At 39.6% G+C, this 27,970-nt stretch overlaps 1 protein-coding gene across 8 annotated transcripts; it reads right to left on the bottom strand.

Moving 5' to 3' along the window:
- Positions 1–66: 66 nt before the first annotated feature.
- On the bottom strand, positions 67–27,477 carry LOC109919463 (ubiquitin carboxyl-terminal hydrolase CYLD-like). 8 transcript variants are annotated; one of them, XM_048608261.1, is made up of 15 exons: positions 27,283–27,392; positions 24,042–24,311; positions 22,806–23,249; positions 20,140–20,311; positions 14,483–14,793; positions 13,476–13,641; positions 12,455–12,596; positions 9,541–9,648; positions 8,332–8,411; positions 6,526–6,592; positions 4,033–4,162; positions 3,079–3,187; positions 2,421–2,539; positions 2,111–2,315; positions 67–493 (listed from the first exon to the last, which is right to left on the bottom strand). In XM_048608261.1, the coding sequence occupies exons 3-15, from the start codon at positions 23,223–23,225 to the stop codon at positions 318–320; spliced, it is 2,205 nt and encodes a 734-aa protein (XP_048464218.1). In that variant the 5' UTR covers positions 23,226–23,249; positions 24,042–24,311; positions 27,283–27,392; the 3' UTR covers positions 67–317. The 8 variants fall into 8 exon arrangements, with proteins under 8 accessions (XP_048464218.1, XP_048464216.1, XP_020375066.2 ...); XM_048608259.1 differs by lacking the exon at positions 27,283–27,392 and adding an exon at positions 26,869–26,970; XM_020519477.2 differs by lacking the exon at positions 27,283–27,392 and adding an exon at positions 26,869–26,970 and having other exon boundaries at positions 20,173–20,311.
- Between the last annotated feature and the right edge of the window lie 493 nt (positions 27,478–27,970).

Below are 27,970 nucleotides of genomic sequence, written 5' to 3'. Positions count from 1 at the left end.
TTTATTTTCTGACTCAACAAACCTGGTGTACATGCTTGTGTCAATATGACAAGTAGTGCATGAAAATTAGTTGCATCCAACATTTATTTAAAACAGGTTTAAATTCAAAGTCAAAATAGCTAGCCATCTTTACAGAGTTATTTTGTCATGCAGGGCAGTTCATTTGAAGAAGATAGTACAGGAGCATTTGCCAGACTTGTTATTACCCATTCAATGAGCTCCTCCATTCAAGAATGTTGAACACTGAAGACAAGACTATTTCCAATAACTTATTGAAAGGTCAGTTTCACTGTCAGCCTTTTGAACTCTGCTGCACATCACTTATACAAGCACATCCTAGGGCTTTGATACATGCACATATAGGCATCACAGAAAAGTCTCTTTGCAAATCCATCAAGCTGCTTCAGGTCCGTATAAGCCAGCTTGTCCTCTGACATCAGCAGGTAATCACCTATTTGTGGACAATCCGTTATCTCTGGAATATTCTCATCACCTAGAGAGAGTAATGAAAACAGGTTGGTCAGTGAAATGAGACTTGCATCAATCTGTGCCTGGAAAAAATATAAACAGTACCATAGAGGTTTGGTAGATGGGAGTACAAAATTATCGATTTAAATATGTAACATCAGTATTATATAAAATACATTCTTCCTTGAGTAAACAACACAAACTGGGAGAACAAATAAGGTAAATTTCAAACAGCAACATACTTGAACTAATATGCACAGTGCAGAAACATTTAATACAGGGAATCTTCAGCAAGTCAAATGACTTGAATCTTTGAGTTTACTAAATCAAAATGAAAGAAATTTCAAAGAGCTGCACTGTAACTGTACACACAGGTTCCATAATTAATTGTGTGGTAGTTGAGGGATAAGTGTTGATGAGGAAATGGGAGAATTCTTTGATTTTCTCTGAATGGTGCTCTGGGATTTCCAGAGTCCATAGTACTACCTATCCTTTGGTATTATTACAGATGTGGCCTCTATTTAATATCCCAATTAAAATGTCACCTCCATTAATACCATAAGGCCCTGACATCGTCAAGTCAAAGTTGTATCCTCGGGTTTAAGCTCGAACTATCACGCTCTGATGAAGAAGCGTGTGTTATCATTAGAACAAGCTAAGTTAAATGGGCTTACTTGTTGTTCAGCAAGATATAGGATCCGACTGTGTTATCATTTCATCTTTATTGTACTATTTCATCGCTATCTAATATCAACTCAAAATCAGTTAGGCCTTCTGTTTTGAAGAAGCTGAAGTGATGACTGATTTAAATATAGCGTCAACTGCTCTTGCTTTCAAGTCAGTTTGGTTAAGGCCATAATATATCCAGGAGAAATCAAAATAAAGAAGAAACTGTTTTGTATTACAGGTAGATGAGAACATATGTATTAGGAGCAGGAGTATGCCATTCAGCCCCTCGAGCTTGCTCTACCATTCAAAGCATCATGGTTTATCTGTCTGCATTCCAGATTAGTTAAAACATTTTTGAAAATGACATATCCATAAGTACAGATCCATTGAGCCAATTTGAGATTCTAGTTCAGCATGTGTCTGTGTCCAAGTGTCACAACTACTGCTTCACAACCAAAGCAAAATTTGACATGCCATCAGATGTACAGTCCACTTAATCAAATTAAACTGCTCATTTTTCAGTATTAAAGATGGATTAGGACAAAGGAGAAGCTCAGAAGAAATGTTGTAAAGACTGACCTAATTCCCAAAAACCAGCAGTACTTCACATAGTCATCCATTAAATTTAACATTATACCAACATAGAGAGTTCACACATTCAGCTGGTCATTTGGATAATGCTGATCATTAGAGTTATTCCACTCCCTACCTAAACAACAAATTTTATTTCCACTACAAGTAGGGAATTACTAAATTACATGGATGCAAGATAAGGGAAGGAAATGAAATGAGTCTTTTGTAAAATCCCAATTCATTTTGCTTTGAAAATGCAATAGGTTAGTTGGATTGGCTATGCTAAATCTGGGGTTACAGGGATAGGGTGGATGCTCAATGGAGGGTCAGTGTGGACTCAATGGGCTGAATGGCCTCTATCTGCACTGTAGGGATTCTATGATTCAATAATAGAAGTTACCAATTCGATCAGCCATACTGTCAAAGAAAAGCCAGGAATGTTTGCTGGGCCCATATTTCACAAATGAAACATAATGGCTGGTTTCAATGCAAAGCACTGCAAACAGTTCCATCCTGTGTTGTGGAAAAGGGGATCTGGCAGAAATGTCTCTTGGATATGGAAATTTTCTGAATTGGTGATCCTTCCTCTCCTTATGGAAATGAACCTGTGGGAAATTTCATGAGGAAAGCTATTAGAACAGAAAACATTACTAAAATGGAGGTCACACACAAACTATTCGCTTTCAATTTTAAGAATTCAGTATTTGTACCTGTTTATTGCAAGTGAAGCAGTATTGTTTTATGGCACCTGGATTAAGTGTTGGGTCCAGAAGACACTGAGCACATTCATACTCTGCCACTTCTCCACATATGAAGCACTGTCTCAGAGCTACAAATAATCAAATTGCATATTCTTTAAACATCGTGAAATGCATTATTATCCATATCAACATTTAACACGTTCACTAGCAGTCACACCCAACTCTATGTCATTGTGTTTTGAGTTGGGGTAGATCTATACAGACAGTGGTGCAGAACATACCAGGCAAGGATTGTGCAGGATTCTGAAATTTTGGATGACTGACAGAGGTGTAGAATAACTGGTACAAAATGGGTTATAAGATCAATTGCATAATTGATGGTGTCTGTAATATAAACCATGTGACAACAAAAGCTATTTCAATCTGTATACTGTATGTGATAGCTATAAAAAATCTGCAAAAATTTCTGACAAGACACTGCCTAATTACACTGGCCATACTGTGTTATTGCCCACCCAGTGGAATATTGATACTAGCAGGTGGTTAATTACAAAATGGAATGTTTCCAGCTACTGTACATTAATTCACTTTTACAATTGCATGTCATTAAGCAATAGGAAACAATGCTGCCTTTTGGTAGAATAACCAACATGGATCTAATACTTACTGTTACTAAGTAAATCTGTGATATCTAGTTCCAATGAGGGCATAATCTTTGGGAACATTTTAAACTCTTTTCCAAACCGTGGCATCTGAATCAACAGGCACGATGGGATCTGAAATAGGAACAATGTTCAAAGTAGTGGAGGATTCTAGCAGACACTGTCACAGTTCAAGATCATACAGGTTAGACGGCAAACAAAAACCTTGCTACTGTCCCAATATGCCTCAACTCCCCATCGCCCACCGCACAAAACACTTACATAATCCACACTAGCTTTAATCGCTACTTTCCCATGACTGCCAAATTATCAGTGGTTTTAAGCTAAGTGGGGGAAGAGTGGGTGGTTATACGTGTTCTCTAAATTGAACCCGTACAGTCAAATGGGAATGCTATTAATCCGGATATAATTCGACCCAAGCCCCAATGACAAATGTAAACTATACAATGTGAATGTTTTTAACATTTATAAACAGTGTAATTGATTATCGGTAACACCCATGACAGCACATATTGGAGCTTCCTTCATAAACCATAAGAAAAAAAAACTTTTAAAGTTGAGAAACACAAGGCATGAATAATTTGTTAGTAGGTTTTTTTTGATAGTGAAAACAGTGTGTTGAGGTAAGGCTACGTTTAATTCAAATATCTGATAATTCAGTTTTTTTTTAGCCCAGTGTACTGTTACATTGCTTACTTGAAATTAGTAGATAATTCAATTTTTTTAAAGAAAAATAAACAAATGTTCAGAAGTAGACCGTATTTGAATGGAGGAGTACTTTTAAGTTCAAAAACAAGTTATTTAAACACGTGGAAAAGGTAGGTCACTACGCAATACTGAAGCATATCCAAAAAACTTTATGTCAGACACAGCTTGGTAGTACACTGATTAACAATATCTGCGACTCCTAAAAGATTAAAAAGTAAATAAAGAGATCTCAAAAACAGACTGTAACCAACCTCCTCAAATTTTAAGTCACAAGAGAGAAAGGACCTCTCCAGAAGCAACTGTACCGTTGGTACGGTCAGTTTCTCGTCTCTCTCCAGGATTATCTGATAACAGTAGCTCTCTTGAATTTTCTGGCCTGACCTGAATTGTGCACATTAATAATAAACATTACATAAATCTCTTGGGCTCAATAAATACAACCATTATAAAGGTAACCATAAATAGTACACTAACAATTAACAGCCTTAAGATTTGTAGGTGGGGATGGAATTTACAAAAACCAAATTAAATGTCATCGCCCAAGATGGCACAGTATAAAAGTGTACACTATAAGTCACAGGTGAGGACACACACACAGCACAACATACCAGGAATTGTTGCTGATCATAGTTCAAGTCACAGAGGAAATACGAGTTGGAAAGAGAAATGAAGGTAAAAGTGTCAGAATGAGTTACTGCCCAATTTAGGATTGCTACATGGCATAAACAAATTTGAGAAGAAAATGCTGCTGGTATTATAAAAATTGACATCATCACAAAAAGAAACTTTGACCAAAGTAACAATATTTCAGTATAAATCTAATCTCCATACCGTGTGTATTTTCTATTTTTTGAATTAATGTATTTTCAAATAAATTATAAAGATTGGGCAGAGATTGCATTAGGTTTCAAAACAATCTCAGTAATGGATTTATCTACATTCATTCTCCCTAGATCCGTTTAATGGTGATTTCCTTAATGTCAATATTTCATTCTACAATTTAACCACCTGGTTCTCAAGATGAGTCACACCAGACTTGAAACACAGACTTCTCTCCACAGATCCTGCCAGCCCAGGTAAAAGGGGAACTCTAGGCTCCAAGCAAATTTAGTGCAACTTCTCCTTTCCTGAAATCAAATTGGTCTGACCTCAAGAGAATTTCCAAGTGTCATACAACAGTGATGTCTATCAAGCAAGATAAGCAGACACACAATTAAAAATTCTCTCCGACAACAAACCAGGAAGTAAAATGCACAGATTCCGCTTCACTTTCAATTTTAGAGACAATGACACAAGTATTTGAATATACACAAGGGAACTAAGGTAGAATTAAAATATCAAACCTCTTGAAATGCGAAATCATCATAATGGCACTACAAAGGGAATTACTTTATACACAAAGCTATGAAAAGATATCCAATGTGAAAACAGTACCATACATGTAATACATAGAACAGAAAATAAACTTTTTAGTATACATGTTCATAATCTCATTAATGGAGAAACCTGACATTCTACAAATGAAAACTTAGTTTTCCAAGGACAGATATCATTCACAGTAGTAGGTTTGACCTTAGCATATCATTTAAACCCCAACCACACCTAATTCAATAAGATGTAATACTTTTCAAGGCACTTTGCACCAAGACTAGTTGTCATTTCAGTTATTTCTACTCATTTGCATTGGAGGAAACTTTAGCGGTTCATCTGAAGAGGTGCAGAATTACTGACAACTTCTGAATTTCAGTATTTTACTGTGTCTACAGTAAAAACTGCTGTAGGTTTTAGTGAAGTAATGACATGATGCTAACTCATCATTACCGCAAAAATCAGATTCTCTTATTTCCCACTCACCATGGTTGGGCAGCCTTTTCTTATTTTGCACCTAGTCATTAGCCTGTCGTCACCAGTGATCACACTAACCCCCCAAATAAATGACAGCAAATGTCAACATGAGATTACTTTTACTGCAACATGAAATACAAATTGTACCAAAGGTAAAACTAAAGTATTTTTGTGAGATAAGATAAAAAAAATCGAAAACCTTTGCACTGAATTCTAATTCAAACTTGCACTTAAGCCAGTACTAAACAGTTTGACATCAAGTAACAGAGGAAATAAAAATTCATGAGTTGCTGCAATTAAATTATGAATAAATTGAAACATCCACTTTCAAATGGATCTCTTTTGTGTAAAAGAACTAGTTTGTTGGCTGACGTCCCAAATTTCCCTTCATTTTAAAGCTATTGTCTGAGATCCTTTAATGTGAGATAATATCATTGAGTGTAACATTGACCAGTACATCCCAAATATGATTCAAGGCCTATTCTGAGTAACCTGAACTCAGATCAGGAGGAGAACAATTTGAGATTTACAATTAGGTTCTTCAGCTAGGGAGGGAATAAGAAAATAAATCTGCTAATGAACATTAGATGCTGATTTCTATACATTTGGCTGTAGTAGAAATAGGGAATGCCTTTTGTGGTGCAGCAGTAGTATTTCTACCTTCGTTCCAGAAGGTCCAGTCTAACTCTCACCTGCCACAGAGGTGTGTCATAACTTGTCTGAAAAGGGTGATTTAAAAATCTTCAATTGATGAACATCATGCCTCAATGTGTCCTATCTAGACTCATGAATTGACCACAATGATGTGGTATCAATAGGCAGCCGTCACTTGTGAAACTGTGATCCTAGCAACATTCAATATTGTTAGGAATAAAGCAGAAAAAGATTTTTAAAATTACCTGATCTTTAGCAATGGATCAACTGCCAGCACTTCATGCAATAGGATATTGATGAATTCTTCTGGATCTAAAATATGAAAAGTTGCACAATTATGTAAGCAGTGTTAATCAGCTTAGTTGCACATCATTTTAAATAATTAGAATTGTGAAGTGTGGAACATTCCTGGCTGATACTGACTTGTAAGGCTTTAGCTTGAAAACTGTGTCCCTTTTAAATTACAAATTCTAATTGTTAATTAAATTCCAGGCAAGATCATTCAAAGTATTCCATCACTTGCACTGTGTCATAACCATAATGTTTCATGCTTTCCTCAGTCCTTTGCAAAACTATCAAAATAAAGAGAGTTGAAATTATGCAATATTGTCCCTCAGCAACAGACTAGCTAATCTTGAGTAGCTCATCTAAAATTAACATCAAGTTTTGAAGAGATAGTGGTAGCATCTAACGGACACGCTCTGTAGCGGTGTGTACGGTTTACAAGACACATTGCAGAAATTCACCAAAGGTCCTTTCGACAGCATCTTCCAAACCCATGACCAGTTCCATCTCTCAGTACAAGAGCAGCAGTTACATGGGAACACCACCATCTAAAAGTTACACTTCAAGCAACTCCACACCGTTCCTTTGATCCAGTGTCATTGGGTCAGATTCCTGGACTTTCCTCCCTAACAGCATTGCAGGTTGTCTATAGCATATGGACTACAACAGTTCAAGAAGGTTGCTCACTACTGCCTTCTCAAGGACAACTTGGGATGAGCAATAAATACTCGTCTAGCCAGCAATGATTGTATGAATGAACTGAAAAAAATTAAAGAAGGTTTTTGTATTGCTTAAAAAAGAAAGATATGCTTTTTAAAGTATTGGTAAAGATCTGTAGTTCGGGTTGTGGGTGAGGTTGTTGACTTGCTTGCCGAACTGCTTGTTTTTGTTCAGATGTTTCGTCACCATGCTAGGTGCATCATCAGTGGAGCCTCTGATGAAACAATGTTATTCTACTCTGCTTGGAATTTATTATGTCTGGTCCGTTATGGTGAGTAATGGCATTTCTGGTTTTGATCTTTATGGGTTTGTATATGGGGCCCAATTCTATGTGGTTGTTGATAGCATTACGGATGGAGAACCATGCCTCTAGGAATACATAAACACGCATGGAATACAGATCAAAACTGGAAATGACACTACTCACCATAACGGACCAAACAGTATAAATTCCACGCGGAGTAGAATAACATCGCTTCATTGGAGGCTCCACTGACGATGTCACCTAGCATGGTGACAAAACATCTGAACAAAAACAAGCCAGTTCGGCAGGCAAGTCAATAAACTCATATGCTTTTTGTCTCATACTTATCTGGGAGAATCACAGAAACATTTGATGCTCTTGTCACTCTGTCCTGAGTGATAAAACTAAAGCCTTCAAAAGCATGTCTCTTTTATTTAGTAATTCTTAATTTCTATACCACAAAGTTACTGCATGAGGCTTTGATGAGACATAGCCTGAAAAAAGAATTCTGGCACTATGAAAGGAGTTATTTGATGCACGGAAGATATAAAAAGTTATGTGATGTGGAAAATCATTGTCATACATAGAAGATGGAATATGGAAATTAGCTTATATTGTAAATTCAAGTATCAAAGCAGCAAAATCTCAAATCAACACAAAATGGTGTAAGGTTGATCTGTCTGAATAGGTTTAGAAAGAGAGAGCATGCATAAGAGAACAGGAAGAAAGGGTAAATGCAACAAATTCAGAAATTCTGGGCTAATTCAATAGAACATTACTTACACAAACAAAAAGCAATTACCTTTCTCTGCCGAAATAAACGTGTCACATCCTAATAGTTTCCTTAATTTTGTCACTTTATCTGCATTCACAACTCCAGTCCTAGGATCAAATGATTTGTTGGTTAATCCTTGGCGTCTTGAACACTTAATTAAAAATCCGGATCCTAGGTTACAGAGAATAATTACAAAGTGCAATATTTCAGAACACTTCTACACTAATAATTTCCCTGCTCCCTTTTGTCACCAAGGCAGCATCTCATGTTGGGTTAAAATTCTGTAAGTTCAGACAGATTTCTAGCAACTTACATTTAAAGTGTGACCACTTCAATAGTGAGTGTAGAGAACAGTAGACTAACTGTCTGTATATCAGTGGGAAATGGTAATATCAAGATTTTTTTTCTTAACAAATTAAACTAGTTTAAACAAATTAAACTATGTTCTAGAAGGGAATTTGGTTTAATTTATAGTGTTAACCTACAGTCGCATTCTGTTTTTGATCAGTTAACCCCCCAGAATTTCAAAATAATTTCCTGATGTTAAAAGCCTGTAGGCACAATACAACAGATGGTTGAGAATTTCATTGTTTGATGAGCAGTAGGATTGATGGGAGACTCATTAATTCACTCATGTTCCATGTTAGAAATGAACCACATTATTGGTTTTCAATGAGTCTTACTTCATCAGACTACTATTTAATCTGTCCATGAGAAAGATGGGAGAATGTATAAATGAGCACGAGAACAGAACCCAGTATAAACAACAGTTGGTCTATTGTTACAATCTCCAGTCCACATTGTTATTTGGATACTGTAGAGCGTAAATGTTTTCTGGAGTTTAAGAAACGCTACGTCCACTTATGGGAGTAGATTAGTTATTTGTGACCTAAAAGAATATCGATAGTGGTGTTGTGAAATTGCAACGATCCTGTTTTCAGACCTCATGCCCAGTAGAGGCAACCATGATTAAGTAGAAGAACCTTGCAGATTTTCTTGATTTTACACAGAGATGTTGAGGCCCAATCTACTGCCTCTACTGCTGCAGTGAGGTCAGTGCACTGAGAATTCAACTGGGGACATTGCTGCTCATTGCGGATCAGCTGCTCATCATCAGAAATAGCACAAGGTGTAATCACTGGTGATTCCTACCAGAATATTAAAACTAATAAAAATACAAAACGTAGAAGCCTTTAAATTGTCAGGTACAGGTTTGCAAACACGATCCTCACTCACTTGCGAAGTGGGTTGACTATATCCTCCCTCAGTACACGTTGAATTTTCTCATCGTGTCCTCCAGGCATGTGAAGTATACTATCTACCACTGTCGTGAATGCGAACAAGCTGGAAAAGCATTATTTTAAATAATGAAATTCAATATAATGTAAAACAAAAATCAGATCTGATTCAATGGACCACGTTATTATACACCATCGTAATCATTATCAGATTGAGGAATGAGTTTACTGCTGGCATTAGGCACCTCTAGATCAGGTATAGCCTCAGCGAACTGAAAGGAATACAGATTCACCTGTTTTAGCTTCAATTAGTGGCAGTCTGTTTTTCTCCCCATTGGCACCCCAAGGGCAAACTATCCCCAGGTATGAAATCTGAAATAGCTAATAGAAGGCACACAAAGGCTTGGGAATTACTTTAACTTTTCCACTCTGTCTCTCCTTGATCACGAGCTGAGCCTGGCAACACCAACTGTAGAAGCACTAAAACTGTCAACCCACAACTCTTGAGATAGTAAATTAAAGCTCAACACTGCAGATGCTGAAGATGTAAAATAAAAACAAAGTTGGAGAAACTCAGCAGGTCTCTGTAGAGAGAGAAACAGAGTTAATGTTTCGAGTCCTATGACTCTTCAGAATGGAACATGGCTAGAAAATGATGGTATTTTCATTGTTGACTATGGAGGATGTGCAGCAAGTGGATCAGATGGTGAGATGCCCAGAGCAAAACAGAAGTAGAATGCTCATGGTAAGGGAGAGAAGTCAATGCAAAAGGGAACCCAATGTTGAGTCCCAACAGCTCTAAAGTGTCTGGGTAGAAAAGTAAATGATGTTTCTCCAGCTTGCATCACGTTCCACCAGAACACTGCAGCAGGGCTAGGACAGGAAAGCTAGGGAGCATGAGGGTGTTCTGAAATGACACCTAACTTATGGACAGAGAGAGGTGGTGTTCTGCAAAGTGGTCATCCAGTCTGTGGTCTATCTCACCAATGTAGGGGAGACTGCACTGTGCATAGCTAATAAAGTAGACTAGATTGAAAGATGTACTAGCAAATGCAGGTCTGGCAGCATCTGTGGAGGAGAAAACAGTTAACATTTCGGGTCCGGTGACCCTTCCTCAGACCCATTCTGAGGAAGGGTCACTGGACCTGAAATGTTAACTCTGTTTTCTCCTCCACAGATGCTGCCAGACCTGCTGAACTTTTCCAGCAACTTTGTTTTTGTTCCTGATTTACAGCATCCGCAGTTCTTTTGGTTTTTGTTTGTACTAGCAAATCGTTGCTTTCCCTTGAAGCTGTATTTGGAGCCCTGAACAGTAAAGGCAGAAAGAGCAAGCATTGCATCTTCCATGATTGCAACAGTTAAGTATGATGTGGAGGTGCCAGTGTTGGACTGGGGTGGACAAAGTTAGAAGTCACACGAAACCAGGTTACAGTCCAACAGGTTTATTTGAAATCACAAGCTTTCTGAGCATTGCTCCGTCATCAGGAGGACCTGACAAAGGAGAGCACTCCAAAAGTTTGTGATTTCAAATAAACCCGTTGGACTATAACCTGGTGTCGTGTGACTGACTTTGCAAACATTAGGTACCATGGGAAAGTGAGGAAGTGGTCAGGAGTGACAGGGGAGTGGATTAGGTTGTCAGGGAGGGAATGGTCCTGCAGAATGCTGATAAGAGGAGAGGGTGATGTACTTGGCGGTGCATCCTAGAGTTGGCAGAAATGGTCAAGGTCAACTGGCAGGATGGAAAACAAGGACAAAGGAATCCTACCACAGCTAATAAAGAGAGGGGTAGGACCGAGAACAGAAAGGCTAGTAATTGGTCAGACATGCCTGAAGTTCTATAGCAGTACCCATTAACGACCTACATATTACTCAATGGGAGGTCTTATGGCCCAGTGGGTAACATCCCTTCCTCTGAGCCAAAAACATCAGGTTCAAGTCCCATCCAGGACTTAACAGCCAAGGAAGGTGTACTCAAAATACGACCACGCAGGATGCGTACTAACTTGTAAATCCTTCCACCATTTGTCAATGGCAGGCAGCCAGATTGGGACTGATTCTGGTCAGTCATGTGATGGGAAGTATTGCTATCTCTAGGATCACTCACACAGACCTTTGAGTAAATAAGGTGAGTTGGTAATAAGACGTTAGTGAGGCCTCTTCTGGACTACTGTGTACAGTTCTGGTTACCCTGCCATAGGAATGATATTATTAAATTTGAGAGAGTTCAGAAAAGATTTAATAGGATGTTGCCGGGAATGGAGGGTTCGAGTTTAAAGATCGACTGGGACATTTTTCACTGGAGCGTGGGAGGTTGAGGGATAACCTTTTAGAAGTTTATAAAATCATGAGGGGCAGAGATAAGGTGAATAGCGAGGGTCTTTTCCCTAGGGTGGGGGAGTTCAAATCTAGGGGTTACATTTTTACGGTGAGGAAAGAGATTTAAAAAGGACACGAGGGGCAACTTTTTTTTTTTTTTAAACACAGTGATTCGTATGTGGAACGAACCTCCAGAGGAAGTGGTGGATGCAGGTACAATTGCAACATTTAAAAGACATTTGGATAAGTACATGAATAGGAAAGGTTTGGAGGGATATGGGCGAAATGGAGGGGTACTAGTTTGGTTTGGGAACACGGTCAACATAGACGAGTTGGACCGAAAGGTCTGTTTCCATGCTGCATGACTCTATGACCCTATACATAGCTCCGGGTTAGAACGTGTGAGATAGAGTGTACACAGGAATTTTTACATCTTGAGGAACTGGCAGTCCACTACACCTAGTACAAAGCCGAAACTAGATTATATATTCCTCATCGATATATGCTGGATTCATTCAGCATGCAGTCAGCCCCTTCAGGAGAACAGCAGAATCTTACAGCAATCGACTGAAAACTAGAAAAATCAACCAAACCTAAAAATTGTGGAGTCCAGATAGCAAGAATTGTGGTGTCCCTGAATCCCTTTCATTCTTCCTTTCATAAGCTGTAGTGCTTCAGCTTCTCGCACTGGAGGAACATCCTCTTGTACGGCCAGGTTATCTTGAATGGTCTTCACTTAGAATTGAAACAGACCAAATTAATACTTTCAATATTGACAAAGATCTGCATTGTATCCTAACAATCTCAGCAATCCTGGAGCCACCTCCATAGCTGGAAACCCCACATGAAAAGAAATCAAAATTGCAGTCACTAATTTAATTGGGCTACAACACAAACACCTATAAAGTCTAATCCTGAAGTTCCAATGACTAGAGTGAATGACTGAGCTATGAATTAATAGGAACAATTCTCATTCTTTGTCCTGTACTCAACCCAGATGTAAAAAATAAAGCAACCAGGTCACCCACAGATATTTGATCTTTAACTCTCATTTTCGGCAGTTAACTCATCACTCTACATATTAGAGGTTATTTTCCTGCTTTATCAAATGATAAAAGTGGTTTATAATTCCATTTGCGATGAAATATTTAGAAGTATGAAAGCAACTAATTATCTTCTCTACAAAGATAAACTGTGCTTATATTCATTCAAGGGCAGTAGTAACAGTGTACTAATCCTGGTTCACAATCTTACCAAAATTCAGCCACATACCAGTAACATCAATCGGTTTATTCCACAAACATTGCCTAGCCGGCTTAACATTTCCAGTGTTTTCTGTTTTTGTACCTGATTCAAAGGCTGAATGAAAACTTCCAGGTGCTCGAGTACTTTAAACAAGTTTCTCTGCTGCTGCTGTATCGCCCTCAACAGGTTTCTGATAATAAATTTGTTGAACTACTTCAGTAATAGACGCATTATTCTTCCCCCAGAAAAAGGTACCACTACATTCCAATTTACTCCACAGGACCTGCAGTTTTCACAGCCCCACTTCCAACAGGTTATAATTCTTCATTTAGATACCCAAAATGGTTACGGTGGAAAGGATAATTTTACCTGATGCAGGAACTGGACTGTTGACTACCTCCTTCAGTACGTTTGATGAAAAGCGGGCGTCAGGTTTACAGTTCCTTAATGGTATAAAAGTTGCTTTGTTCTGTTCACAACAAAAATAACGATTTTTCTCAAACGTTCCATCGCTCGCATTGTTTAGTTCATAGTCCTATGTAATAAACAGACACAAAAATATTACTTGCCAGTGTTATGAAATTGCACTCTCTTTCCAGCCTTGAACCTTCCCTCCCTGGAGTGCCACGTTCCATTTAATTTTACATCCCCATTCTGCAAATATCATAAATCAGTCCTGCAACAACCAGCAAGAGGGAGAAACAGCTTAATCTAGTTGTTAGAAGGTACACCAAGATGACCCACTCAGATGAAACTCTGGAAACAAATATTTCTTCTGTTCAACATCTCCCCACAGCATAATGGTCAGGGAATCAAACATCCAACTCAATATCATGTGACACCTAGAATTTAAAGCAACTTCCTAAATGCATAATTAAGAAGAACTTTCCAGAAGTCTCATCATTTAAACCAGAGTGTAGAATACTTAGGAAAGGGAGAATAATTTACTGCCAGCTAGCAATTCAGCCTCACCAGGGAGACTACATTTTGCCAAAAAGATTGTAGTCTAATTTAGAGTGTAATGATGGTCTCAACAGCTCTGTATTTAAATGTGACCTTAATTCCTACAGTCAACATCAATAACAAAATACTAATTGCTAGCAAAGCTCAGCAGGTCTGGCAGCATCTGTGGAGAGAAAGCAAAATTAATGTTTTGAGTCTAGTCACCCTTCTTCAGAATGGTCCTCCAGCAATTTCACTTTTTGTTGCTTTTTTGTCAGTTGTGTAGTTAGTGGATGATCAAGAAATTGCAGCCACTTTTTGAGAACATCACTAGTCACTAAGTCTTTGACATCCCTGATGTACTTTTTTTTTTTTAAAACATTCAAATTGAAAAAGGTTTGTACGCACATGATTCAGCAATTGTCTATACTCACCAACTCAATTCCCGCCCACAAACTGTCGTGACCTTCCGGTATACCAATCCATCTGATAACTCCATAGACTATAGCATTATTAGGCAATTTTACTTCCACCATTGACTCAACCTCTAGAGCACTACTGTCACTCTCCGTAAGTTTTTGACCAGGAATGGATAGGGTAGAGTTGAAAGTTTTGGAACTGTAGTGTTTAGAAATCTTTAAATGAGCTGAGGTTGAAACTTCATCTGATTTTTCTCTGCCCGTTTTCCTGGGTGATAAGCTTGGAGACTGACTTCCAACTGGGGACTTGTTCCAGTTTTCTGCATCTAAGAAAGTAACAGGACATGCCAAATCACTAATAATTCATTTCTGTGACACAAAAAGATCATTTATATTATATAAAATACATACTCATATCAACCATATTCTGACTTTAACTATCCTGAGTTCGGAGAATACATTTCTCTACTCATATTTCTTGAAGGTTAAGAGCCAGGCAGGGGAAGATAGTCTCTTCCCATTTTAGACTGATGTTCTTCCCTGAGGAGTTTACAAAAAAACATCATGTGCATTAAAGGAAAATCTCAATGGGCCAAACTCATGTTAGCAACTGAAAAATCAAATTATATGCAAATGTCAGTTTAAAAAAAAAAACAATATTGGAGATAGACATCACAGTCAATTGGACTGGGGTTAAATCCAACTCACAACGATGCAAGCTGTTAAAATCAGTAGGAGGAGGTTCACCTAGATAGTTATGGGCACATTTTCACAGCATTAAAAGTTCATAATTCTGCAACATATCTATTATTCCATTCTGATAGATAATAAAAGAAAGAACTCAGAGATATAGAGCACCTTCCACAATCTCATGCTTTATAGCCAAACTAGAAACTGCCTGAGGTATATTAACTATTACATTGTACAGACAAGTTTTGCACAGCAAGTTCTCACAAATAACAAGATACACAACCAGAGAACCTGTTTTAGTGATTCATTAACTGATAGACATTTGCTAGTTTACTGAAAGAAACTCTCATCTTTGAACAGTGTTGTAGTACCTTTTACATCTAATTACAGGGCCAGGCAGGACCTCAATTTAACATCTTATTCAAAAGATGGTGCGTGCCACAGAGCAACATTCTTTCAATACTGCATTGAAGCATCAGCCTCAATTACTTGCACAAGTCTCTCAAGTCTGGTTTGATCAGGATAAGTTCAGAAAATTGAATGTTTTTCTTCTAACTGCATTACAGGAACTTCTTTTTGGACAAATTCTTGAATTGGCAATCACAAAAGCTTTCCCCTCCATCTACTTAATTCTCCAATTTAAAAAAAACTGTGGATGCTGGAGATCTAATACAAAAACAAAACTTGTTGGCAAAACTCAGCAGGTCTGGCAGCGTCTGTGGGCAGCATCAGAACTGGGCTCTGATGAAGAGTTACCAGACTCAAAACGTTTACACTGCTTTCTCCCCACAGATCCTGCCAGACCTGTGAGTTTCAACAGCTATTTCTGGTTTTGTTGGCACTTAATTCTCCATTTGACTTGAGAGAAAATTGTAACAATGACAAGAGTGCAAAAATCCCTATATTTTGCTTTATTTCAATGCTGAAAATAAAATGCATCCATTATTTAAACAATTGTTCTTTCTGAAGTAAAAAGTAAATGCCAATAATAGCAAGTATCAGTAGGCATGCAAGTAGAGTTATCCCTCAAGTGGAGAAGAAACTAATAAAGACTTAATATACCTGCCACAAAAATGTAACCAGAGGTAAGTTTTCAAACTGAACTCTGAGACAGCCTTGTGAAATTCAGAAGATTGTCTCTTTGTTATCAAGCATTATCACACTTCCTTGTGTGTTGGAATAGAGAAGGAACTTTTTTTCATAGTCAGTTACTCAACAATAACCTGAATGGTAGGCTTCCAAAGTTCAGAAAGAGCTGGGGATGGACAGTTAGAAACAGGTGGTCACTGCTGCATGTACATTTGGTTTATTTTAGTTCTTTTAACTGAATTAATTTGAAATTGCATTTAGGATCCAACATCTTTAAGCTAACAACTGTCTACTACTCCCATGCATATGTTACTACTGTCAATAAAATTGCAATTTGGAACTTTAAGAGTCATGGAGTCATACAGCACAGAAACAGACTCTTTCCCAAACTGAACTAGTTCCATTTGCCTGCTTTTCGTCCATATGCCTCCAAACCTTTCTTATTCATGCACCTTTCCAAATGAATTTTAAATGTTGTAACTGTAGCTGCAACAATCACCTATGGTAGTTCATTCCACAAACAAACCACTCAGAGTTTCAGTTATAAGGAGAGATTGGATAGACCGGGACCTTTTTCCACTGAAGCATAGAAGGTTGAGGGGTGACCTTATAAAGGTTTATAAAATTACGAGGGGCATAAATAAGGTGACTAGCAAAGGTCTTTTCCACAGTGTAGGGGAGTTCAAAACTAGAGGTCATTATTTTAAGGTGAGAGGAGAAAGAAACTGGTTAAAAAGACTTACAATTTCTCTTGTAAATTAAGGTAATTTCCTAAACTACTTTGAATGTAAATGTCATGTGTTTACTAAAGGAGTTCAATTTTTGATATGGAATAACATTTCAAAAAGACATCCAGCAATTGAAAGTACAATATCTGGAGGCAGTAATGGTGTCTCATTCCATGCACTGTGCTGAGAAGATGCAGCTAATTGTTCGAAAAAGATGGAGCTAACATGACAGCAAACTGCCTGTAATCCTTGCTGCATGAAAATCAGTTTCACCCAACAGGACTGGTGACAGGCAATAAGTAGTATCTCACACAGGATGACTCATTAGTCTGAATATTAACAGAAAGATCATCTAATGCTATACTTAAGTCAGACACAGAAAAAATATACTAAAGCTTTTATTATAGGGGTGAATAGATTTGAGGGGATAGAGTCAAGTAAAATTTTTAGATATAGGTGTACAATGGGAATTTCTGGTAGCTTATGAAGTTGGAGAAATCTTTTTTCTTATTTATTTTCCCCTCACAAAATTTAGATTTTCACAAAATTGAAGCAAGAGATCTAACTCAATCTGTCCTGCTATCCAAGACAGATTTTTCAGCCACTATATGCCCTCCAGTTGGGACATTTTTACAAAATGCCTTGCTGTCACATAATTAGCAATTATCGAATATGCATTGGGCACAGAAAATCAACCTCATTGTGCCAACACTTGTAGGGATACAGCAGCAATCTGAATCTGCTTCACACTTTGACTGCAGTGATAGTAGGAACTGCATATGCCGGAGAATCTGAGATAACAAGGTGTAGAGCTGGATGAACACAGCAGGCCAAGCAGGAAGGCTGACGTTTTGGGCCTAGACCCTTCTTCAGAGGGGAAGGGGGTTCTGAAATAAATAGGGAGAGAGGGGGAGGCGGATAGAAGATGGATAGAGGAGACGATAGGTGGAGAGAAGACAGACAGGTCAAAGAGGCGGGGATGGAGCCAGTAAAGGTGAGTGTAGGTGGGGAGGTAAGGAGGGGATAGGTCAGTCTAGGGAGCGGGATGAAGTCAGTAGGTAGGAGACGGGAGTGAGGCTTGAGGTGGGAGGAAGGACAGGCTGGGCTGGTTTTGGGATGCGGTAGGGGGAAGGGAGATTTTGGAGCTTGTAAAGTCCACATTGATACCATTGGGCTGCAGGGTTCCCAAGCGGAATATGAGTTGCTGTTCCTGCAACCTTCGGGTAGCATCGTTGTGGCACTGCAGGAGGCCCAGGATGGACATGTCGTCTGAGGAATGGGAGGGAGAGTTGAAATGGTTCGCGACTGGGAGGTGCAGTTGTTTAGTGCGAAGTGAGCGCAGGTGTTCTGCAAAGCGGTCCCCGAGCCTCCGCTTGGTTTCCCCAATGTAGAGGAGGCCACAACGGGAACAGCGGATGCAGTATACCACATTGGCAGATGTGCAGGTGAACATCTGCTTGATGTGGAAAGTCTTCTTGGGGCCTGGGATGGGGGTGAGGTGTAGGGGCAGGTGTAGCACTTCCTGTGGTTGCAGGGAAAAGTGCCAGGTGTGGTGGGGCTGGAGGGGAGTGTGGAGCGGACAAGGGAGTCATGGAGAGAGTGGTCCCTCCGGAAAGCAGATAAGGGTGGGGAAGGAAAAATGTCTTTGGTGGTGGGGTCGGATTGCAGATGGCGAGTGTCGGAGGATGATGCGTTGGATCCAGAGGTTGGTGGGGTGGTACGTGAGGACGAGGGGGATTCTGACTGCAGTACCCATTTTCTGTCAGTAGAGGGAACTCTATCCACATAGTTCAAAGGATCTACACCACAAAAGGCAAAGGAACACAATCAATGGATAAAACACCAGAAAATGTTGATAAACATGTTTTTTTTCTATGTATTTTGCCTATATTTACTGTACTTTTAACTAATTAGCAGCTACTTAATTGTTACCAAGAACAAAAGAAAATCTTTTCTTCAATTATAGCACTATTTTCCTTTAGTTGATGGTATGAACTTTGCAAAATTAGGAAAGGAACATGTTAATGTTTACTGGAGTCTCCTCCCCTAAAAAAAAACTGAATACCACTTCAACATGAATGTGGAATTTAATTCTACTTCTAACTTTTCCTACTCCAAGCCTTATTCCCAAAGTACATCTAAGAAGATGTTGAATGGCTAATGATTGTATGGCTGCAATGGGTTTCTGAATCTGTCTCATTCGTAAAGTGTGTTATGAAGTATGATTGACAACATGATTATGTTTTGATCTGTTTCTTTAACCTAACATAAAATGGAGCAATGAAGAAAATCACATTATCTGTTGAGTTCTACCTAAAAGGCTGCATGACTTGGATACCATGGGACAGAAGGCCCAAGTCAAGACTTATGAGGGCGAGGTGCAATGTTACATACCTGAAAACAAAGGATGAAGCAGATGTTCTTCTTTTTACAGATTTTCCACCTCAAAGTCTTTGAGCAGAGAGACTGAGGAAGAAAGAAAGAGATGGCTCAGCAGTTGGGGAAAGACCGTCTTGCCAGTTAGCTACCAGACAGAATACTGGGAATAGCTTGTCCATCGGTTAAGGACACTGGAAGATTTGTCCTGGTGAGCCAAAAAAAAAAATAAAAAAAAAAAAAATAAATAAAAAATCACAGAGTGGCTCTTACTGCTGACTGACAGATCAGAAATTCTGACCATGTCAAAGAAGACAATCTTCAATGGTTGAGGGATATTATGGATTCAGCAAAGCTGGGAAATATGCACCCACTGGCATTAAGACATCAATAAAATCCATCTTTTCTGCTGCTTGGAGTACAAGTTGCTTACTACGCAAGTATTTAGTCAATACTGATTTTTGTTTGCTACAGTATGCGTTAGAACGATTCTTCTAACTTGGTCAGTAAAAATTCAAATCTTTCTTTTAGAGTTATCACTCTCTGCAGGATCGTAAAAATATTGTAGTACCGATCTTCAGTCAGTGAATGGAGCTCCATCACCATGATTCATGAACAATCTATATTACAGGAACGTGATAAAATAGCTCTTAACAATAGATGAGATACTGTGAAATGTTAGCTACCTAGAAGATGAAGGTACTATGAAATCGGTATTAAAAACTAAAATATTCAAATACATTAGATAGATGTAGATATATAGGCAACTATATACACAAGAACTCCTACCAGTGAAAACTGTCGACTGATGTTCGAACCTACCATCACTGTATAATTTATTCTCTTTATCATCTGAATGAGATGGTCCCACTTTAGTATTACTTGCGCAAGTGATATCCCCTGCATTAATTAAAGTGTGTTTGACGTTTTTCCTCCCCTTCGTTTTATGGTCTTCTCCCTCCTGCATTGAGATGGGAGAAAAGAACGTTTTTGACAAAAAGCAGCATAACTTGCAATCTGAGGTTGTGGTTGTTAGGTTTTAAAGAAAATGTAAACTGATCCCAAACAGATGAGAAAACAACATCAAGGAAAATCGATGGGTCACTTTGTGTAGCTTTTATCTCAACGTTAAAAGAGAGGGTCACTCACGAGTTGAATCATACAGGCAACCAAACAAAACCACACAGCCAGAGAATTTTCTACCTACCTAAACCAGCCAGAGAAAAGGTGTGCAGAATGTGGGTAAATACCATTCAGGGTACAAGATCTTCAGCACAGGGACAGCAAAAATTAAATTGAACATTCCTGATGGTATGATACACTATACCACTAGCATATAGTATCATCTGGTGCACCCAGGAATCGCTACAAATCCATGCCCTTGTCAGCAATTGTGGAGAGGGAAAGAGAAAGTGGAGACACGTGCAGTACGGAAAATAAATCAAAAGCTGCATTCTTTGTTCAGAAAAGTATTGATTTGTTTCAGTGAGGTGGCTGGGATGAAGGATCCAAACAACTTATTTCCCTGGGAAAGGTACATGGTAATGCCAAAGCAAAGAAGACTAAAGAAAATCATTGCCCCTCTTGTGTGGAAAACAATTTACAAACCGCAATTTTCCAAACTATCTAAAATGGTCACAAAAGTGACAAGCCACAATCATCTCCCCAAAACATTCAATGGCATTACCATCTTTTAACCCTCCATTATCAATATTCTGGGAGTTACCATTGGTCATATAAACACTGTGGCTACAAGAGCAGGTCAGGGAATAGAAATTGTATGGTAAGTAACTTACCTCCCAAGTCTCCAAACTTTGTCCACCGTCTACAAGGCACAAGTCAGGAGTGTGATAGAATTCTCTTCATATGCCTGGATGACGATGCACAAGTTTTGCATTACCCAGGACAAAGGAGCCACTTGACTAGCACACCATTCAGCATCTTATAGATTCACTACCTCCACCAGTGGCAGCAGTGAACACCATCCACAAGATGTAACGCAGCGTCTCATCAAGCTTCCTTTGACAGAACCTCCCAAACTCTCAATTCCACCATACAAAAGGACAAGGTCAACAGATACACTGGAAAACACCACCTACAAGTTGCCCTCCAAGCCCCACACCATTCTGACTTGGGAGCATTTTCATCGTTCCCTCACCGTCATTGGATCAAAATCCTGCAACTTTCTCCCTAACAACTCTGGCGCCCTACCTTTATTTCTCTTTATTCATTAACCGGATGAGAGCATCGCTGGCTAGCCAGCATTTATTGCCCATCCCAAGTTACAGAGGGCAGTTCAGAGTCAACCACATTGCTGTGGATCTGGAGTCACGTGTAGGCCAGACCAGGTAAGGAAGGCAGTTTCCTTCCCTGAAGGGCATTAGTGAACCAGAGGGTTTTTTCTGACAATTAACAATGGATTAATGGTAATCATTAGATTCTTAATTCCAGAAATTTATTGAATTCAAATTTCACGATCTGCAATGGTGGGATGCGAACCCAGATCCCCAGAATGTTATCTAGGTCTCTGGATTAACAGTCCAGCGATAATACCACCAGGTCTCCCTGACCTGCATTCCAGCTGTTCAAGAAAGTAGCTGACTATCACTTTGTCATGGGAAGCTATGGATTAGCAATAAATTCTGGCCAGTCAACAATGCTCACACATAGTTGACAAATTATTTAAAATCTCAGGGTTGTTATATGATGGAAATAAGTTATAGTTTTTGTTACACTCTTAAAAATTTTATATGGTTCCATGGACTCACTGAAGTCAAAATCTGATGTTAATGAATAAAAACAGCCAATTTTTATATACAAATCACCAGAGCTTTTCCCCACATTTTAAACCTCATGCAGAGTGAACGCCTAAACTCCAGGAAAAAGTCAGACTAATAACTGGGCTTTCAAGAAGTCCTTCTGAGCTCAGTACAGAGAATCACAGAATTCCTACAGTGCTGAAAGAGGCCATTCAGCTCATCGAGTCTGCAACGATTCTCTAAAGAGCACCCCATCCAGATCCAGCCCCCTACCTTATCCCATAACCCCACATTTAATATGGCAACCCACCTAGCCCACACTTCTTTGGACTGTGGGAGGAAACTCATGCAGACACAGGAAGAATGTGTAAACTTCACACAGACAGTCACCCAAGGCTGGAATCCAACCCAGGTCCCTGGAGCTGTGAGGCAGCAGTGCTAACCACTGAACACCACTGTGCCACTCTTTAGCCTAATATTACACGAATATTTAATTCCAGAATAAGAAGACACAGTTGAGACAGGAGGCAAAAGAAAATTCATATTCCAACAAAACAATCGACTGTACTTTGCCCTGCATCTTACAGTACTTCAATACAAATCTATAAGTACCTCCTGGAGTTGGAAAGTGTGATAAACTTTAGTCAGAAACTGCCACTATCCTATAATATTTAGCAATAGGTATGCGCTGCTTACCACACTCTCGACTTGAAACAATGTTCCATTTAGTTTCAATCCATTGTCACGTTTAGAGTTTATAATATTTTTGACAATTCCTACCCATGTTTCCTTGGCCCCTTTCACTTGCACAATGTCATTAATTTGTAGGATAGAAATAGATTTGAAAAGATTTTCATTCTGAACAAGTGCACATCGATGAGACATGTCCTGGATTTCAAGAAGCAACTCTGCTTCATCCTTGCTGATTTTTTGGACATCTTCTTGCTTCACTTTTGTTAATTTTATGGTCTTCTTGTTAAGCTCCACAACTGCAGATAATTCCCCATTTTCTGACCTGGTGAAATAGCCCAATAAGCCTTTTTGGATCTTCTTCTTGCTGTCAGTAAATTCTTTCATCACAATAAAATAATGTCTATCTTTTTCAATTCCTCCCATTCCGATTTTGGGTAATCCAAGGACCTGAAAAGGATTAGAATTAATTGAGTGGGGTTTTTCCCCCATTTATAGGCCACAAAGATAAAAACAAGATCATTTCATCATCAGACAACTGCATCTGGAAGTTCACAGCAATTCAAAAAAGTCTGGTCTCTCACAAAAATAGTATCTTGAAAATTGCAGACCTGAGCGCCTGCACTCTCACGACAGATTACTGAGTAAACCACAGAAGTCCTGTTTTGATCTAATTCACTAGGCAAGCTGAGACCACGCTGACATCAAAGGAGCTCCAAAGCAGATGACCATCAGGTGCCCCAGCAGACATTTCATCTGACAAAGGACATAAGCTGTTTTTGCACTTTTCTCAGGATGATCCCAAAAAATTATCCATGAAAATATATTGCTGTTCATTCAGTGTTGCTGAATCAAAATCCTGGAATTTCCTCCCTGATGTATTATAGGGGTACCCACACCAAATAGACTATAGCAGTTGAGAAGGTAGCTCACAATGACCTTCTCAAGGGCAACTGGGTATAGTAGTATATGCTGGCCAGGCCAACATCATCCATATCCCATTAACTTTTTTTTTATAAGGTACAATACAATTAAGTTCCTTGCAGAATCCAAAAGGACAAATGCATTTACTTTTAAAAAAACTATGGATCTTCAAGAAAAGCCAGGCACAGAGAGGGCACGACAGTTCCTTATGATGTCAACCAAAACCTCATTGAAGGCAGCAATGAATAAGATCAGTAGACAGTGAATAAACTTTCCTCACTATTCTTTTGAGAGGAATACAAACAGTTTGAGACTTACTTCCACACGTATCCTGGTGGTGGAATGTACATCGAATGAAAATCCAGGATTTTGTCACACACTCCTTTAGCTTTCAGTTTCTTTATTCCTAATGTATGTTATACACAAGAATGTCATCAAGATATTTTGCAAAAGTATCTCCATAAAGAAGCTTTCTGTTGATGAATCAGTCTAGCGAGTTTATATTAGCTTCAAATTAATTCACTGATTCCTTCCTTGTCCATTGCTGAACATTTACAGTCTTGCTTTAGAGATTGTGTCCATTCAAACCTTATGATAGAAAAAAATTTTAAAAACACAAGTACATTAACAAGAGAATATTCAAGATGCTGTGCTGAGGCACCATACATACAGCATCGATTACCCAGTTATAAGAATTGAAACATTTCTCTACAAGAGGAATTCATTTAGTCCCATTCTCTCACCTTTTTCCTGTAACCCTGCAAATTCACTCTCTTTAGATATCCCTTGACAGTCAATGGCATTACCATCGTTGAATCCTTTACTATCAACATCTAAGGGTTACCTTGTATCAGAAACTGAACCGGATTAGCCATAGCCACAAAAGCAGATCAGTGCTTAGTAATCCAGTAGCAAATAGCTCAACTCCAAGTCAGAACTGTGACGGAATACTTCCCCATTACCTGGGTGAGTGCAGATCCAACAACATTCAAGAAGCTTGACACCAGCTGAATCAAAGCAACCCACATGACTGGCACCACTTCCACAAATATGCTCTCCCTCCACCACTGTTGCCTAAAAGATGCAGTGCAGAAATCCACTGAGGCTCTTTGCACAATAGCTTTCAAACATATGGCCAACACCATCTATTCCACTCTCACTGTTTCTAGCGATTCTCGCTGTTGCCATCCTTCAGGGCCCCCTCTGGTGGCATAGTGCTGTTGTCCCTAACGCTGGACCAGAAGGCGTGGGTTTAAGTCCCACCTGCTCCAGAAGTGTTTAATTATGTCTCTGAACAAGTTGATTAGAACAAAAAAAAGGTCAAGGTCATCGGACATATGGGAACACTACTACCTGCAAGACTCACTCCAAGCTACCCCACCATCCCGACTTGGAATTATATCACCATTCTTTCAGCAAATCTGGGTAAAATCCTGGCAACAATGTAGGTGTACTTACAAAAAACAGACTCCAGCAGTTCAAGATGGCTGCTCATCATTGCCTTCAGTAAATATAGCTGGGGATAGGGAATAAACGCTGGCCCAGCCAGCTGCATCCACATCTCATGAATGAATTTTAAAATTATTCATTTCCCTTTTGACAGTAATGATTGAAGCTGGCTTCACTACACACTCAGCCACTGGCATGTTTCTTCTCCATCAACTCCGTCTGGATCCCTCCCTCATTATTTTAAGCACTTTATCAAATCTATTACATGGCTCAGTGGTTAGCACTGCTACGCAAAAGTGCCAGGGACCCAGGTTCAATTCCACCCTGGGGAACTGTGTGTGGATTAGATGGATTGGCCATGCTAAATTACCCATAGTGTTCAGAGATGTGTAGGATAGGTGTGTTAACCCCATGGGAAATACAGGGATAGAGTAGGGGAATGGGTATAGGTGGGATGCTCCACAGATGATTGGTGTGGACTCGTTGAGCTGAATGGCCTGTTCCCACATTCTACAGATTCAATCTAACTCAGTGCTGTTGGCTCACAGCAATCTAAATGGTGTTAAAACAGTATCTAAGAATTTAACAGGCTAACTGGATTAGCCGTGGGAAACGTAGGGTGGGGGTGGGATGCTGTTTGGAGGTGGATGTGGACTCGATTTGCCAAATGGCCTGCTTCCACACTATAGGAATTCTAAGATGCCCTTCTCTAAAGAAAACAACCCACCTACATAACTTCTTCGGCCTAAAACCACACTCTTTAATCTTTTCTGCAGTCTCTCAAGTCTTCACGAGCTTCCTAAACAAATCAATTGCAACGGTCAAACATTGTGAAGCTACATGACAGAAATATCATTTACAAAAACTGACAACTCTGTTCTAACTGCAACAACATATTTATAAACCTGCACGGGAAACCACCGAAACTTTCGAAACGTGTGCTTTCAACTTTAAGGTGATTGATGAACTATCTATAGCACAAACGGCGAGAGGCCCGCCTCCTCATCCAAACTGTCGATTTTCGTAAATGAAAGCAATACAAACAAAAACCTGCAGTGCACCGCCTTCCGAAACGAGCAAAGAAGCTGTTCTCAAAACAAGTTTTTTTAAAATTACCAACAACAAAAACAGAAAAGCTCAGCAATTTCTGTTTCGGATTTCCAGCATTCTTTCGCTTTTAAATTCCAATCAGATTAACTGTTAATTTAAAACAGATTTAAACTCAAACTGTGTAAGGGCTCGATCCAGCGATAGGATCTGCGACGCAACAGCGAGATTTCCGGACTGAGGGCAGAGGGGGCGACAAAACAAACGAAACCAAAACAAACCCCCCGCCAGACACTGGTTTAATAACAAAACCAAATCATGCCTAATAAATAACTGCAGCAAGTCAGGTGAACAACCCTCACGGAATATTTACATCCTGTGTAAAGCCGGGGTCTGTGAACATTAGACTTTTTAAACGGGAACAGCAGCTGCACTCACTGAGTGTATAAGCCGGACAAAGCCCGAGGCCTAGGGCCGACACTGTACCCGGCTTACTGTCTCCCCGCAGCCTCTATCTCTCCGGTTATTCCAGTCCCGATTAACAAGAGCCGCCGCACCCACCCCCGGTACCGGGTCGTCTCACGCTGTCCCCCCACCCCCAGGGAGGTCTGTTGCCTTCAGTTGGGATCTCCGCTCCCCTCCCCCTCACCTGCCGCCGGGGCGCGCCGACTGCGCATGCACCTCTCAGATCGCGCGATACCTCACAAGGAACCAGTCAGATGTTCCTGAGGGCGCATGGCGCGGGGCTGCTTCGGGGCCGGGGTTGCTTCGGGGGGGGGGGCATGCACTTCACAGGAGGCGGCGCGGAGCTGCTTCGGGGGGGCATGCACTTTGTAACAGACAGTACAGAGCTGCTTCAGGGGCACGCACTTCACAATAGACAGCGCAGAGTTGCTTCAAAAATCTTACATTTGATAGCACAGAGCTGCTTCAGTGACATGCATTTTGCAATAAACAATCCATAGCTGTTTCAGGAGACGTGCATCTTTAAGTAGATAGTACAGAGCTATTTCAGGTACATGCACTTCGCATAGGCTATACAGAGCTGCTACTGGACACACACCTTACAACAGACAGCGGAGAGTTTCAGGGGACATCCGCCTTGCAATTGACAGCACAGAGCTGCGTAAGAAGACATGAACCTTGCGGTAGATAGTACTGAGCTGTTTCAGGGTATATGCATCCATAGACAGTGTAGAACTGCTTTAGTAGACATGCAACTTGCGGTTGACCATACAGAGTTGCTTGACGAGACATACCCCTTGCAGTAGATAGTACAAAGATGTCTCAGAAGTCATGCACCTTGTTATAGACAGTGTAGAGCTGCTGCAGGTCACAAGCTCCTTGTAATGAACAGCACACAGCTGCGCTGGGGCACATGCACCTTTCAATCGATAACGTAAGGCTGCTCCAAGCCCCATGCACTTTGCAATAGCATAAAACTGCTGCCATCAACATGTACCCTGCCTCAGACAGCATAAACCTGCTTTCTTGTGCATGCAGCTTACTTTAGAGGTGCTGAGAATTTGCACAATTTTGCTTTTTTAAAAACATTTGAATTTGCTACACTAAATACAAATTATACCATTCTATACAACAAAATACAGAAGCATTGTTATCCTTTGTGCAAAATTGAATTGAGATATATCGTAATAGAAGACAGGTTTCAGCAATTGAAATATAGATCAATAAGTAGTCTTATTATACCATGTCACGATACAAAAGCAGAATACTGTGAATGTTGGACTGAG

Source organism: Rhincodon typus, chromosome 19, assembly GCF_021869965.1.
Source record: "Rhincodon typus isolate 14 chromosome 19, sRhiTyp1.1, whole genome shotgun sequence".
In the NCBI taxonomy this organism is placed as follows: Eukaryota; Metazoa; Chordata; class Chondrichthyes; order Orectolobiformes; family Rhincodontidae; genus Rhincodon; species Rhincodon typus.
This window is presented reverse-complemented; position numbering and strand designations above follow the sequence as displayed.

What these genes read in the sequence shown, in the direction of transcription:
- LOC109919463 (XM_048608257.1), bottom strand. Translation starts at nt 27,357, where the DNA reads ATGTCTTCTTACGCAGCTCTGTGCTGTCAATTGCAAGGCGGATGTCCC. An exon ending in TGTTTCAAGTCGAGAGTGTG is followed by an intron (nt 20,312 to 22,805) that starts GTAAGCAGCGCA and finishes ATCTCAATGCAG; the next exon opens with GAGGGAGAAGACCATAAAAC. An exon ending in GTGACTTAAAATTTGAGGAG is followed by an intron (nt 3,188 to 4,032) that starts GTTGGTTACAGT and finishes TTCCTATTTCAG; the next exon opens with ATCCCATCGTGCCTGTTGAT.